Source organism: Micropterus salmoides, unplaced genomic scaffold (genome assembly GCF_014851395.1).
Source record: "Micropterus salmoides isolate LMB-PRFRI ecotype aquatic unplaced genomic scaffold, ASM1485139v1 Ms_hic_scaffold_3, whole genome shotgun sequence".
NCBI classification, from domain to species: Eukaryota; Metazoa; Chordata; class Actinopteri; order Centrarchiformes; family Centrarchidae; genus Micropterus; species Micropterus salmoides.
The window spans coordinates 28,521,765-28,538,558 of record NW_024042261.1 but is presented as its reverse complement, the minus strand read 5'-3'; the positions used below and the strand labels follow the sequence as shown (position 1 = coordinate 28,538,558).

Genomic DNA, 16,794 nt, shown 5'->3' with positions numbered 1-16,794 from the left:
TATAAGGCATAATTTAAGCTGAATGTTGCAGTGTTCAGTTAGCTCAGTCGGTAAAACTCAAGACTCTAACCTAGAAGGTTGTGTGTCAAGCAAGCTAGAGATTCTTTTCAATGTTGTTCCGAATTTTTCAAAGTAAAAGCTCTCAATTCAACTTGAAATAAAGCATTGCTGCAAAAACATTTTCATGCTTTTATTTTGCAGGCAAAACCACTAAAGAGGAAGTGATTATGTGAGTGACTGTTGCTGTCATCACTGACATCTATTTCAGCACCGCTATAAGAGTATATATTTATTTTTATTTTTTGGTGCTATTAAAGCACCATAATCTGGCTGCCTATTATTGACAGATATTATTGCTGGTGGGCAGTTTTGGCGAGGGTGCATAATCACCAAGAAACTATTTTGACTTTTTACTTGTGCATCATGTTCTCTGTGAAATAGTTCATGCAGTAGTGTTACAATGATGGCCTCCAGCATGGGAAAAAAATTGTCCTTCACTAATGTAAATGTCAAAATGTGAAGTTGTTCAGTTGTTCTTGCCTTGGGTGGAAATATGCAGATGGCATGCCAAGAGGACTGAATCAATTTTTAGATGTCCCTGTGGGGAGTATGTGGTTTCTGCAGCTTGCTGTCTTTGCTTTTTTGTTGTGTGATGTTTCTTTATCAGAGCTTATCCTCTCTCTCTGAACCCAGAAAGCATAACTCACCTTATCACCCTTGTCTTTCTCTGTTCCTCTTTGTGACCATCTGTTTCTTTGTCAGCCTTTGAACTCCTCTTGAGTTTCATGCACTGTGCTTTTTAAAATAGAGGACTGAGAAACATACAGTAGAATTTTATTTTTGCTGCCCAGCCTCTTTTTTCTGAATTTTTTAATAGTCAAAAGCTTTGTGGTATTTTTGCCTAATAGTTTTGAGATAATCTATTGTGCGTCTTGGCTCTTAGTTGTTCAGAGTTTGTCTAACTGCTATTGGCTTTCAGATATACTGTCTATATTTGAGACTAATAAAAATCCTGTAATAATATATTGGCTGATTTAAACCACAGTGTGTTTCCAGGTAATCATTTTGGCCCTCTGTGTATAGTTTAATCACCAAATTAAGATGGCCAGACCTACAGCAAAGCCTTTTTTTCCCGATTTGAAGTCATGTGTACATGTGTGACTGTTCTAGATTCTCAATTCATGTTCATATTTTGCCATTTTCTTATGGCCTGGGCCATACAACAGTTGTTAGACAAGACATTGAGATGAAGCCAATAAAGTAAAAGGCAGTATGGCCTTGAGTGTCTTGGGGGACCTTGATTTTATGAAAGTGTTTCCCTGTGGGGACTGTGAAATGCCCGGAGAGTTCCTCTCACAATTTAACTAGAGACAATCAAAAGATGAGCACAGTTGACAGTTTCTCTTTAGATGTTTCCTTGGGCTTCAAGACAAAAGTAACATGTGGAACATTATTTAGCTTTTGCAATGTTTTCCCATGATACAGTTACTTTTATGAGAGGGAAAATAAGAGAAACTAACAACAGCCACTAAACAGGAGTCCAAAAAGCTGAGATTGAAAAACTATCTAGTTTAGTCCATGGCTGGTCATTTGTTATTTCCCTAATTAACCAGTGGCCAATTTTCTAAATAGTTTCCTTGTGTGTCCCCCAATAAGTCTAAGATGGCCTATTCTCTTCTGTCTGGACATCGTGTTCCTTTATAGAAAATATGACCGTAGTAGGAGCGCTGGCTTACAGTGTAAAGTTCAAGCGAAACATAGTAGTTTCTACAGACTGGACATGCACATGTGGATGTATGTTTTCTTAGCAGAGCCTTATTATTAGTAAATATTCATATATACAGGGCATCTGGAAAGTATTCGCAGCGCTTCACTTTTTCATGAGCCTTATTCCAAAATGGATGGAATTCATTATTTTCCTAAAAATTCTACAAACAATACCCCATGATGGCAATGTGAAAGAAGTTAGTTTAAAATATTTGCAAATAAAAAACAAAAAAAGTACATGTACATTAGTATTCACAGCCTTTAATCAATACTTTGTTGAAGCACCTTTACCACCAATTATAGCCTCTAGTCTTTTTGAGTATGATGCTACAAGCTTGACACACCTATTTTTGGGCAGTTTCTCCCATTCTTCTTTGCAGGACATCTCAAGCTCCATTAGGTTGTATGGGGAGTATGGGTGGACAGCTATTTTAAGATTTCTCCAGAGATGTTCAATGGGGTTCAAGTCTCTGGCTGGGCCACTCAAGGACATTTACAGAGTTGTCCTGTAGCCTCTCCTTTGTTATGTTGGCTGTGTGCTTAGGGTCATTGTCCTGTTGGAAGATGGACATTCGGCCCAGTCTGATGTCCAGAGCGCTCTGGAGCAGGTTTTCATCAAGGATGTCTCTGTACATTGCTGCATTCATCTTTCCCTCGATCTTGACTAGTCTCCCAGTTCCTGCAGCTGAAAACCATCCACACAGAATGATGCTGCCATCACCATGCATTACTGTAGGGATGGTATTGGCCAAGTGATGAGCAGTGCCTGGCTTCCTCCAGACATGACGCTTGCCATTCAGGGCAAAGGGTTCAGTCTATGTTTCATCAGACCAGAGAATTCGGTTGCACCGCATGTTACCCATTCAAAATGAAACCAACGTGGTAGCTAACAAATTACATTGCGTTCGCTGTCGCTTTACCTAGTCCATGCTTGTAAAATATCCACCGTGTCATGACTCAGACATTACGTTTCTCCGAAAAATGCTACAATGTGTCGCCAAATATACCTGGGCGGCCCGCCGAAGTAAAGTATATGTGTGGGAAATACTGACTGAACCATTGTTGGTTTTTCAAGGTCTTCAGCAGTGTCCACTGGCACTGTCTCTCCCTCCGTGTTGTTGGAGACTTTGTGAGTGCTGTGTGTAGGCACACAGGGAGGGTCGGGGCTGTGCGGTGAGGGGAGAGAGGAGCAAACGCTGGCAGGACTTTACAAAACATATTAATTAACTCAACATCAAACTATATCGGTACAAACGGTGTTGTCTAATTTTATTTCTCTTTTGAAATTATATCGGTACACCTCATTATACCGATATACCCAGCCCTAATTCCTTGGACTTCATGGCTTAGTTTGTGCTCTGACATGCGCTGTTAACTGTGGGACCTTATATAGACAGGTGTGTGCCCTTTGTGTCCAATCAGGTGAATTTTCCACAGATGGACTCCAATCAAGTTGTACAAATAGGTCATGGACGATCAGTGGAAACAGGATGCAACTGAGCTCAATTATGAGTGTCATGGCAAAAGCTGTGAATAGGAAAGTAATGAATTTCATCCATTTTGGAATAAGGCTGTAACATAACAATGTGGAAAAAGTGAAGCACTGTGAAGATTTTCGGGATGCACTGTGCATACAATAACAGTGGACCTTACTATAGTGGAGTTATGCCTTTTGTGTCCAAATTCAACATCTCTGTGACTTGCATTCACTTCTAAGTCACAAGTGAATTCTCGCTTATGTATGACATACTGAGACTTTGCAAATTTAGACAATAAAAACATTATTGAATTATTTCAGAATTTATTGGTTATTGATTAATACAACACAGCAACTAAACAAATAAAATTGAATATAGCCTCTTTCTGGTCTTTCTAGCCGTAACCCCTAATCCATGGCTTTATCTGTTCAGTTTACTGTTCACTAATAAATTGGTCTTTCCATCTCCTGTCTTTGATTGTTAACATTGTCCCACAGAGAGGTATGTCATATAACAGCATCATAAGATGATTGGCGGTTGACCGTTCATGTAAGCCAAAATTATCTTTTTGTTACTGCATAATTTAGAAAGCTACATGTATGTACAGTGTTCCACATTAAGTGACATGTCTCCAAGAAAAAGAAACACTCCACACTCGTTCCTTGGAGTTGCAAGCTGTATAAACACATGACATTTGAAGCCGTAAAAATTAACTCTACTTGTATCTTTATATGTCTGTGTGGTTTAGGTGCTCTGTTTATTGGAGGGAAGGAGTGCACTTCCAGCTTATATCCTTGCGTGCAAACTCAAAAACATGCATTTACAAAAAAACATGCCAGCCTCACCTCCAGCGTCTGATTCACATTTCACCAGGGGTAGCAGATGGAGAAAGCTCTTTGCTTCTGTCAGCTGTGGCAGAGGTGTGCTCTGAAACCTTTCTCTGTTAATAAACTTGCCCTTTTCTATGTAATGACCTGTCTCTCACTGTCTGTATGAGCGCCTGGTGATCCCTTAACCTTTCATAAGTAACAAGTGCTCTCACTCCTCCCCCTTGCACTTCCCTATTTATCACTCCATCTCATGACTATCCTCCCTCAACATCCTTGGCCTTTTTGTGTGTCCCAGCTTTTATCGTTTAATACTTCCTGACAGTGAAGTCTTGAAAATTGTTTCAGGCCTAGTCATGTGAAAACGTTAGTGCACGGAAATCAGTATCTTCGAATTGTGAGTGTCCACTGAGACGTTGATGGATTTATTGACGTAAGGTATGAGAGTTTGCCTGGGAGAAAATGTCACAGTTGGTTGAAACAAAGCCTTTGTCTCCAGGTGCTCGCTCTATGTGGCTGACTTGGTGTCAGGGACTTGACACTGAACTGGTCACCTTGTGAATGCATGTTTGTGTTAATCTCATATGTACATGAAGTATAAATCGATTACTGCTTCAGAAAGGGGTAAATGGCACAAAGATAGCTGTTGACAGGAGGCCTTGCTGATACTCAAACAATGTATTCTAATATAATCCTAAAAAGCAAACCAAGCCGCCGCCAAGCAAAACGACTCATCGATGAATCGTTGAAATAATCTATATAAGCTTCGAATACTAAAATCATCGTTAGCTAAAGCCCTAGTTAAATGTTTTAACTAATCTCCTCCTCCTCTGTTGTTTTTTCTTTCTCCACTTCATGCCTTGATTCCTGTTCTGTTATTCCTTGCAGGGTTATACTTGACATCATCAATATCTTAGTAGTGTAGGTGTCATGTTTATTTGATGAGGAGATGGCAGGATTAATATATACTAAATCATGCATTCTTTAGGATCTTTAATGCAAAAATTACAAGATGGATCTCTTGAGAAATCCCCAAAGGACTTTAAGATTTTCATCTATATTGAATTTCAAGAAAATGTAATGTTATTTTAAAAGGAAAGCTTAAAAGTTGTAGTACAGTTTGTCTGAGAGGCAAAAGCTCAAACATTTTGATCAGTGTTGAGTTCTATGGAAAAACATATTTGGCCATGTAAAACTGATACAATTAACTTTCGTTTATAGAAATGTAGAATCAAAGCAGTTGAAGTCAAGTGAAGTGATCCGATAAAGAAATTAAAACAAAAAAAAAAAACACATCAACACACTCAACTGGTCTAACCAGAATGAGGACTGATGTCACCATAGATCCAAAGCTAACATCAAAAGAGTACAATATAGTGCTTCACATTACTACCTTTTATTTATATGGTGCTCTCAAAGCACCTCAATGCTTTACACTAAAAACACAGTAATTTAAGCAATTAAGTCAACAATTTAGGAAACAAATTAACATTAAAATGAACTTTAAGGATTTCAAATGGCCCATTGGGCTTAGAGTACTAGCTGATTATTTAAGGTTCAACCTTAATGGCCACATAACCACAACTCTCTGTTGCCCCTTTAATGTTTTTAAATGGTCAGATATTGTGTTGATTGTTATTACTAATTTCCTCAGAAGCTTAATTACATCCTGTATTCAGATACTTCCATACATCTTTGTGATGAGCCCACACTTCCCTTATTATTGAGATTTCCATTTCTTGCATTTCCTTTGTCCACTACAATCTTCCTTTTAACATACATACCTGCAACTGCTTTTCAAAGGTGGAGAATCTTTCATGCAACATTGTTCCATTTACATTGGCAGTAAATCCAGTCCACATTGCAAAATGTGCAAACTGACATGATTTTTCAAGTCATGATTTGAATCATTTTTTCTTTTCAGGAAGAGCCTGACACCTATTTCAGGCAGTGTGCAGTTGAGATTACAGGCAAACTGTGCTTCCAGGCCCTTTTGCCGATTGGATAAAAACAAACACGCCTGTTTCCCAATACAGAGGGAGTCTGAAACGAGGCATATACCACTTAGTAAATCCTGCCCTAAATGAGTTTTTTCAATAGGTTCATCTCAATTGGTGTCACACATCAGTAGCTTAGTAGGTCTTCTGTTGTCAATGCGAAACACCACCAGCAGACCAGTGATTGGTTGCTTGATTTCAATTTTATAGCAGCCCCATCAGTTTGTCTATATTTAATTCTATATCTGAGACATAAACTTGTAAGGTGGAGGGGTGTTTTGTGTGTTTCAGTAGCAAATAGAGTGAAAGTATGACTTTCAGAGCCAGTGGCAGGCATTGAGAGAGACAGGAAAAGAGACAGTTTAATGGCTCTGTACAAGCCATGAGCTGTAGACCTGTGGTGATTGGTATGGACTATATTTCCAACAGCCCGTCACTCTCTAAAATAAACCAACAGTACTACTGTGACAGAGAGAAAATTACCCAGAAATGTCACTATTTGCTGTCAGTGGAGCACTCTGAACCAGTAGCAGAGGCCATGTATACCGATGCAGTCCAAGATTTATTAAATAACATGTTGCTGTCATTCTAACACAAGTATGTAACTTGTCGGTGTGCCCTTTTTCTGCTCTCCAGTGGCTCTGCAGCTTCCAGAGGGCCTGCAGATGTTTGCCTGTGTCATCGCTGACATCATTGAGAGGTAAGGTTGAGAGAAATATATATATATATATATATATATATATATATATTAGTGTGTGTGTTACATGAGAATAAGCAGCAGGTATAAAAGTCAAGCCAGCACCGTATGAACTTCAACTGCCACAACCACTTGGTGCTCATTACGAGAGCTTTATCATAATTCCCCGCCTTTGACTCAATCAGGGATTCAGCAGAAAATGAGACACGATTACTCTGTTTTAGGACAGAGCAGATATCATAGTTTCCCTTGCTCACAGTTGGAGGAGGGAAGAGATATTATTCTTGTTAATTACATCTTGTTTCAGTCTGCATATGCCCTATTGCACACCAGCACTCTATCACACAGGGACCACAAAGTTTAGGTTTTTTTTCATGCTTCTGCGAGAAGTGCTGAAGCATTAATGTGCCCCAGACCTAATAGTTTCTTTTGTACTGCACACTAAATGTTTTGTACTTCAGTGCTCGGTAAATAGAAACACACATTCTGAAAAACCCTTATGTGAGGGCCGCTATGAAGAAAAATCTGCTCTGTTTTTCCCTTCTTTCTGGTTGTTGTCTCTGTGGTCTCATTAGCCTCTGTTTCTTAGGAACACTGTCTGCAAAGTGTTTTCTCAAAGAAAATGGCTGCTATCATTAATCAGTGTGTTTCCTTAATGTGTTTAGTCAATGATAACCTCATGCAAGATGGACAAAATGAAGAAAATAGTGGCTGGAGCTGCCATCAACTTTTCAGGCTGGGCTGATATTTGATTTCACACAGTGAACTTGGATCACATCAGCTTGATTGTATAATGTGCTCTTCATGCTTACATGCGGTTTGTATTACTACGGGAATTACTATTTACCATAAATGACAACACTTTGGTTTTGTGTTGGTCAAGTGCTGGTCAGGGAGTTGTCTTTCTCCCTACCATCCTTTTATTTATCTTCTCTTATTCCATCATTTTGTTCATCTTTTTTCTAGCTGTATCTGACTCTCTATCGCCCTATCTTTCTATCATTTCTTTTTTTATCTCAAGAAAGATGATAGAGTGAAGTTTTGATGATATGGTCTGGTCTCATCAGCCCTACTTCTATCAGACTAAGAGCCACCATTTGCTGCATGGCTTTTAAACAACACACCCATACAGTCGACATTTATATGTCTGAATTGTCAGTGTCCGTCATGGAGTCTGCTAAATCAGCCCCATCTCTTCTAATGAGAGCAATTAGAGGACACTAATTGCTTTTCTCACTGTCTTCATACATCATCCTCTATCACTAAACTCTGGATTTTTCATCCTGTCTTCACCATCCACATAATTTCTCCCCCAGACTGTGGCAGAGAAGATGGTTCTCATGGTTTCCCTTCATTAGGTCCTGCTATATAGTTTCACTAAAGCTAGTTTGCCTCTGTCTGTGCCGTCTTACTATGTAAGAATTGTCTTTGCTATTCAAGTCTTTCCAGATTTAACAGATGGGTTCTTTGAATCCTAGATGAACATCTGAGCCTCTGAGAAGTACTGTTTATCTTCCATCTTGTGCACAGACTGACAGGTTGAGTACATAATTTGAATGACATCAGCTGAGTTTTAGAACTGTTGTCTCCCTGTAAAATAACAATGTTCTTGACAAACTCAACAATGGACAAACATGTTGATCATCCAGGACCATACAGCCACAGTTTCATCCTTAAAGTAAATTTCCAGTTTACACCTTGGTTTTTATTGTTGCAGTTTTGACTCGGTTATGATAGCAATTTACTCACCACAATAATTGTTGAGATCTGGGAACATGACTAAATAGCTACAACAAACTCAGACAAGGAAAGAAAAGAGTGGTCAAGCAGGTCAGATGAGATTTTGGGCAGATTATCTAAACCACTTCATTTGGAGGTTAAATTATCTGAAATGTCGGCAATAATCCCTGATTGCAAAGGAAATCTGTGCACGTAGTTACAGCAAGTGCTGTTGATCAAAGTTGATCCATGCGGTCAGTGTGTAAACTGTAATGGATGTTTACAACAGTCAGTTTGGGGAGTAAATAACACTGAAGAATTATTCTAAACATTATTGAAATCACAATAAACAGTTTAAGTTGACAGCCACATCACATCTAAAGGCTTATGGAGCAAACAGTGAATCTAAGGTCAAAACCATCTGGTGGCTCCTCGCTATTTGATCTTAGTGTTGGGATGAAATTGCAACATTTGTAAGGAGAAACTAAAGGAAGGTCTTGGTTCAAGTCTGTTTCCACTTCGTACCGTAACCAGATAGACAGTGCCCTGGATGTCAGAATAGTGTTGATAAAAATCTCAACACAAGAGCTCAGAATTTGGCTGATCCCTTCAAAGGCTTAACCCGCAGGTGAAAGCTGTCTTTCTGGATATTTTATCTGCCCCCAGATGATACTGCTTGTGGAGAAACCAGGATGTTCTGACGAGAAGACTGCAACAGTTCTATAGAAAATAAAATAACTCAAGTATCTAATGAATAAAGTAACAATGATCACCAATAAAGAGGAATATTTAAGATACACTTTGCAACGGTTACCATATCAGAGTACTGGATTGTTGCAACAATAGAGAGAGTGAATGACAGTAACCTTTTGGATGTTGGCATTGCAGAAAGCTGACCTTGTGTCACCCAGCTTATGTTGAGTTACCAGAGGTCCCAGGAGTTGGGTGGCTCTGCCATCCCCATCACTGCCACAGTCCCTCGTACTCGGCAGACAGGGCTGAGGTCCATATCAAAATGGGGATGAAAGGGCTAAGCTGGCCTCGGAGTAAGGAGCTTCAGTGGGAGGGACTGTTAAGTCTTAATGAGGACAAGCTGCTCTGAATTATGGCCATGCTGCAGTTAATACACTTGGGCTCTTTACATATGCACACTTTTACAGTCAGTGTACCATGCTTAATGTGATGGGCACTGCATTTCTCTTTCAAGCTTCATTTCTCTCTCTGTATGCTTGTCTGTCCATCAATCTGTTTATATTTATATTCTGTCTTGGCTTCCCTTTTTCTCTCTTTATGTTGTCCTCCTCACTTTTCAGAATTATATTTTTGCCTCCCTGCCCCACTTTTAAAGTTTCATTTTGGTTCACTTATTAAAATCTCTGTAAACAGTGTCCTCTTACTGCCCAGCTGCCAAAGTCTAGATAAGAGTGGTTAATATTGCTCATCTGAGTCGCCTTCAGTAATACCAAGTTTTTTTGCTGGATGGAGCGAAGGAGTGAATTGTGACCTTCTTTGCCCTGAGTTTTACCTCTCAGGTAAAACAGGCTGTCTTATCCTCTTTGGTGGAGGAGGTTTTTCATTTTCAGGTCTGATCACCGATCAAAGATAATGTAGTAAAGATGGAAATTTATATATATGGAAAAAAAATAATCAGTTTACTGTCAGAAGTCATACATCATGTCAAAACTATGCACAGCAACAAGATATGTTAGTTATACTGCATCAGTAATGTCTCTCCAGGCAGACATTTAAAAGCAGAGATGGGTTTCCAGATTTGCACAAAGAAATGGGCAGCGGTGAGGACCGTAGACGCAGAGGTCAGTCAAAGAAACTAACTGCAGCAGATAAAAGACACATCATGCTTACTTCCTTTTGCAATTGGAAGATGTCCAGCAGTGCCATCAGCAAAAGACTTGCACCAAAAATGCCATATCTCCAACATGGAAACAAGGCCAAGTGACTCACTATGCATGGGAATTGGGATGCAGAAAACTTACAGCAGGTGGTCTGCTCTCTAGCACAAGTCAGTTTGTTCGCCGAAGGGAGAGCGGTACAAGAATAGGTGCCTGGAGGCAACAGTGAAGTATGGTGAAGGTTACTTGCAATTTTTGGGCTGCATTTTTGCAAATAGAGTTGTGAATTTGGTCAGAATTAATGGTCTTCTCAATGCTGAGAAGTACAGGCAGATAGTTATTCATCATGCAATACCGTCAGAGTCTTGGAAGTGATGGTGTGGCCTCAACATCATCGAGTCTGTCTGGGACTGCATAAAGAGAGAGAAGCAACTGGCTGTCTAAATCCTAAATGTTAATTCAATTTGCATTTTGTTAATTAATACATATATATACACTGAAAACATGTCTATTTGTGAAAGCATTCCTACTTTAAAGCATTTTTCCACACCTGCCTAAGAATTTTGCTACTGTATATAAGATGGCATACTTCATTAAGGGCTTGTATTGTATTATTGTATTACTCCATAATATTCTGGATTTTAACATTTCATTACTGACCTGCAGATGTTTTCACCCATAATAATAATAATAATAATCCAGATCATATATTAATTTTATTAAAGTCCTGCAATGTAGGCTACAGAAACCTGAGAACTTTCGAATAGGAGCCCACTTAATACTTTAAGTAGATTGGTCTATACAATAATCTCTTACAATATCTGCTGTTTAAATAACCATGACTCCAAAGTGCCATCCTTTTTTATCTGATTTTCTCTATGCCATTTCATTTCATCCTTTACTCTCCCAGTACTGACATTGTCATAAGAATTGAAAGACTTATGAACTCTGCTGTCACAAGTAAACAAAAAAGGAAAAAAAAAGTTTCAGAATAAAAGAATTGGTGACTTGTGCAGGCAGGCAATGATGCATGTGCTGTCACTGTACCATATGTTTTATTGCCTTTGATGGTATGCCAGCTGTCTCATTCTAGCCTTGAAAGATAGTTTTATAAACTTACTTCAGTATTTACTGCTGCTGCTTTTGTGACAGTGGAGGAATATAAAGAGAGTAGCAGAAAGCAGTGTGTGTGTGGGGCTCCTGCCATGTCCTAATCTCTAGGACAGCACTAGCATTTAATGTTCCATCTCTGTTCTCCTGGCACGAAAAACCTTGGCCTCTACATGGAGATGTTGGCCTGTAACCTAATCCGAGGTCTTGCTCTGTGATGTTTGGTGTTTGAATGACAAATTTGCTGAGCACACAAGGCCAAAGAGCTCCTGTTATTGAAGCAAAAAATCAAAATGAGTGCTCTGACTATTGAGCATACATCATAAGACAATGTACATGTTTTAATTGTGCTATTGTGTTATTGTTTGTAATATATCTACCCAACACTCAATGTAAAGCAGTACTGAAATACAGTAAGATAAAGTAAATTTATTTATTTATTTTATGAAACTTAGCTCCATTGCAGCTTAAGAGGCACAGACAAGCTTTATACACCAAATTACATCACATATTCTGAAATCAAGTAATTGGTAGATGCAATAAAACATTTTCTAGGTTCAGAGAAGATGAACACAGTTTAATATGTTTTAATATATTGTCCTGTATATACTGATTAACCTCAGGTGTTAAATGTAGCTACACTTCAGTCTATTTTTGTGTTTGTGACTAAGCAGGGAAGCTGCCTTGAATAGAGTCATTACATCCAAGTACTAAATTAACATAATTAACACATCCATGGTAGGCTTTGTTTTGCATATTTTAACTGCTGTTAGATTGATGAACTGCTGTGGTCACATGTAAGAAAGGTCATTGCATTTCTTTGGTCAGTGAGTTTTCTGTTGAATAGGCAGCTTGAAACCACATGTCATCACCTGCCCTTTTAGTCTTTAACTAATGTGATTCAGGGAAGCTTGGTGGGTTATTCTAATTTATAAGGCTCAAATGTTGCACGTTGATGTTGCAGGTGAGGTCCAAGTAATGAAGAGGGATCTTTACTACTAGTACTATAGGTTTAACCGTCATGATCTTTGTATATATTTAATTTGTATAATCAGCCAAGAGATACATGATATATAGGACAACACCTAAATAAAGTCAGAGGTATAATACATTAAACATAAAGTAAAAGCCTTGACAGTCACCAGAATATTATTTTTCCTCAATCTGGCTTTTCCTCTAAATCCACTCACCAGTTACCAGTTCCTTTTTAGTTTGAATTTTCTGCAGAATAACTGTCAGCAAAATATATACCCAGTCTTCAGATTACACTATAATGAGGCCCACATTTTTGATTAATTCTGTAGATCCAACAGTAGGGAGGAAGCTTTCCCAGAAATGGCCTTATAAATAAAGATAGATCAGTGCCTAAGCCCATGCATTGACGGTGATCGCCATCCAGCCCCGGCATAGTGTATACATTGATGAGTCAGGGATTTGCAATTTGCAAACCATTCTCAAAGCATCATAAATTGTGTCTAACATTCAAAGACACTGAGCTGATGGAGTCACAACAAATCCGATCGTATTACAGTTAAAAACAGCTTTCTTACACTCAAAGGAAAAAGTTAATGTTTGTGACACTCCAGCTTTTAGGCCTGATTATCAGCTTGTCATCAGTGCTTTCAGTGTGGGAAAAATGACAGCCACCTATTAACATCAAATGTCTGAAACAAGACACCAGCTTCAGTCTACTTCCATTTCATACACTGCTCAAAAAAATAAAGGGAACACTAAAATAACACATCCTAGATCTGAATGAATGAAATAATCTCATTAAATACTCCTTTCTTTACATAGTTGAATGTGCTTACAACAAAATCACACAAAAATTATCAATGGAAATCAAATTTATCAACCCATGGAGGTCTGGATTTGGAGTCACACTCAAAATCAAAGTGGAAACCACACTACAGGCCAATCCAACTTTGATGTAAAGTCAAAATGAGGCTCAGTAGTGTGTGTGGCCTCCACGTGCCTGTATGACCTCCCTACAATGCCTGGGCATGCTCCTGATGAGGTGGCGGATGGTCTCCTGAGGGATCTCCTCCCAGACCTGGACTAAAGCATCTGCCAACTCCTGGACAGTCTGTGGTGCAACGTGGTGTTGGTGGATGGAGCGAGACACGATGTCCCACATGTGCTCAATTGGATTCAGGTCTGGGGAACGGGCGGGCCAGTCCATAGCATCAATGCCTTCCTCTTGCAGGAACTGCTGACACACTCCAGCCACATGAGGTCTAGCATTGTCTTGCATTAGGAGGAAAACAGGGCCAACCGCACCAGCATATGGTCTCACAAGGGGTGTGAGGATCTCATCTCGGTACCTAATGGCAGTCAGGCTACCTCTGGCGGGCACATGGAGGGCTGTGCGGCTCCCCAAAGAATTGCCACCCCACACCATTACTGACCCACCGCCAAATCGGTCATGCTGGAGGATGTTGCAGGCAGCAGAACGTTCTCCACGGCGTCTCCAGACTCTGTCACGTCTGTCACGTGCTCAGTGTGAATTCTGCTTTCATCTGTGAAGAGCACAGGGCGCCAGTGGCGAATTTGCCAATCTTGGTGTTCTCTGGCAAATGCCAAACGTCCTGCATGGTGTTGGGCTGTAAACACAACCCCCACCTGTGGACATCGGGCCCTCATACCACCCTCGTGGAGTCTGTTTCAGACCGTTTGAGCAGACACATGCACATTTGTGGCCTGCTGGAGGTCATTTTGCAGGGCTCTGGCGGTGCTCCTCCTGCTCCTCCTTGCACAAAGGCGGAGGTAGCAGTCCTGCTGCTGGGTTGTTGCCCTCCTACAGCCTCCTCCACATCTCCTGATGTACTGGCCTGTCTCCTGGTAGCGCCTCCACGCTCTGGACACTACGCTGACAGACACAGCAAACCCTCTTGCCACAGCTCGCATTGATGTGCCATCCTGGATGAGCTGCACTACCTGAGCCACTTGTGTGGGTTGTAGACTCCGTCTCATGCTACCACTAGAGTGAAAGCACCGCCAGCATTCAAAAGTGACCAAAACATCAGCCAGGAAGCATAGGAAATGAGAAGTGGTCTGTGGTCACCACCTGCAGAACCACTCCTTTATTGGGGGTGTCTTGCTAATTGCCTATAATTTCCACCTGTTATCTATTCCATTTGCATTGCTTGTTATAGGCTATTTAATGTTTACTTTGACTTTGTTGTCGATTGATTAGCATGTAGGTAGGCTACACTGCTGTATGAATGGTTGCTTTTTAAGTCATCGTTATTTTAAAGGTTTTGGCACGTTATAAATTAATTTCTTGTGAATGGTTGTGACAGGCCTTTTCATAGGGCTTTGATCTGCGGGGTCGCGCTGCGCTCCACGAGGTAACCATGGCAACGGCTTCTGTGTAGCTGGTGTGATGCCTGAAACTGTCGCGGTCGTTCTCGTCTCACGCACACGCCCGCCCGCTGCCAGAGTTGAAATGTCAAACTTTTTCCTACAGTTTATCAACAGTCAGAGGCTGATGTGGCTGTTTTAATCAGAGTTTCCTGACTAATATAACTGTATCTTTAGGCCACCAGGTCTTAAACAGGCCACAACCTTTGCTGCTGTCTCTTATTCATTAAAAATAATTTTATAATATTAACTTCTCCTGAACTAATTTGAAAGTTAGTAGTTATAGACTCAATTATTTCATGTTCCATGTTGCACATTTAGCTGTTGAAGTCTGGGAAAAAATGAATACAAAATATAATTATTAGAGAGGTTGCGAGCGTGGTGGTGGTGGGGGTCTCAGTATATTTTCCTGCTTTTTTTTGCCCTTTGCCAATCACATGCCAGAAAAATTATACCAGTTTAACTTTCTGAGCATGTTCAAAGTGATACTGTACCCACAACCTCAGTGAACATAAAGTGAACACATTTTCAGATTTCCACATTTGTGAGATTTTGATTACAACTACAACGTTTTGTAACAAGCTACAGTGAGGAAAATAAGTATTTGAACACCCTGCTATTTTGCAAGTTCTCCCACTCAGAAATCATGGAGGGGTCTGAAATTGTCATCGTAGGTGCATGTCCACTGTGAGAGACATAATCTAAAAAAAAAAATCCAGAAATCACAATGTATGACTATTTATTTGTATGATACAGCTGCAAATAAGTATTTGAACACCTGTCTATCAGCTAGAATTCTCAACGACCTGTTAGTCTGCCTTCACAATGTCCACCTCCACTCCATTTATTATCCTAAATTAGATGCACCTGTTTGAGGTCGTTAGCTGCATAAAGACTCCATGAAGAATCCAACTACTAACATGGCCAAGACCATAGAGCTGTCCAAAGACACTAGAGACAAAATTGTACACCTCCACAAGGCTGGAAAGGGCTACGGGGAAATTGCCAAGCAGCTTGGTGAAAAAAGGTCCACTGTTGGAGCAATCATTAGAAAATGGAAGAAGCTAAACATGACTGTCAATCTCCCTCGGACTGGGGCTCCATGCAAGATCTCACCTCGTGGGGTCTCAATGATCCTAAGAAAGGTGAGAAATCAGCCCAGAACTACACGGGAGGAGCTGGTCAATGACCTGAAAAGAGCTGGGACCACCGTTTCCAAGGTTACTGTTGGTAATACACTAAGACGTCATGGTTTGAAATCACGCATGGCACGGAAGGTTCCCCTGCTTAAACCAGCACATGTCAAGGCCCGTCTGTTTGTCAATGACCATTTGGATGATCCAGCGGAGTCATGGGAGAAAGTCATGTGGTCAGATGAGACCAAAATAGAACTTTTTGGTCATAATTCCACTAACCGTGTTTGGAGGAAGAAGAATGATGAGTACCATCCCAAGAACACCATCCCTACTGTGAAGCATGGGGGTGGTAGCATCATGCTTTGGGGGTGTTTTTCTGCACATGGGACAGGGCGACTGCACTGTATTAAGGAGAGGATGACCGGGGCCATGTATTGCGAGATTTTGGGGAACAACCTCCTTCCCTCAGTTAGAGCATTGAAGATGGGTCGAGGCTGGGTCTTCCAACATTACAATGACCCGAAGCACACAGCCAGGATAACCAAGGAGTGGCTCTGTAAGAAGCATATCAAGGTTTTGGCGTGGCGTAGCCAGTCTCCAGACCTAAACCCAATAGAGAATCTTTGGAGGGAGCGCAAACTCCGTGTTTCTCAGCGACAGCCCAGAAACCTGACTGATCTAGAGAAGATCTGTGTGGAGGAGTGGGCCAAAATCCCTCCTGCAGTGTGTGCAAACCTGGTGAAAAACTACAGGAAACGTTTGACCTCTGTAATTGCAAACAAAGGCTACTGTACCAAATATTAACATTGATTTTCTCAGGTGTTCAAATACTTATTTGCAGCTGTATCAT

At 40.4% G+C, this 16,794-nt stretch overlaps 1 protein-coding gene across 1 annotated transcript in view; it reads left to right on the top strand.

The window, feature by feature from the left end:
• The window catches only part of dph1 (diphthamide biosynthesis 1), a 73,227-nt gene that overhangs the window by 9,729 nt on the left and 46,704 nt on the right, over positions 1 to 16,794 (top strand). Inside the window, 1 exon segment of the mRNA XM_038693534.1 lies at positions 6,706 to 6,769. Coding sequence (XP_038549462.1) covers positions 6,706 to 6,769 — 64 coding nt within the window.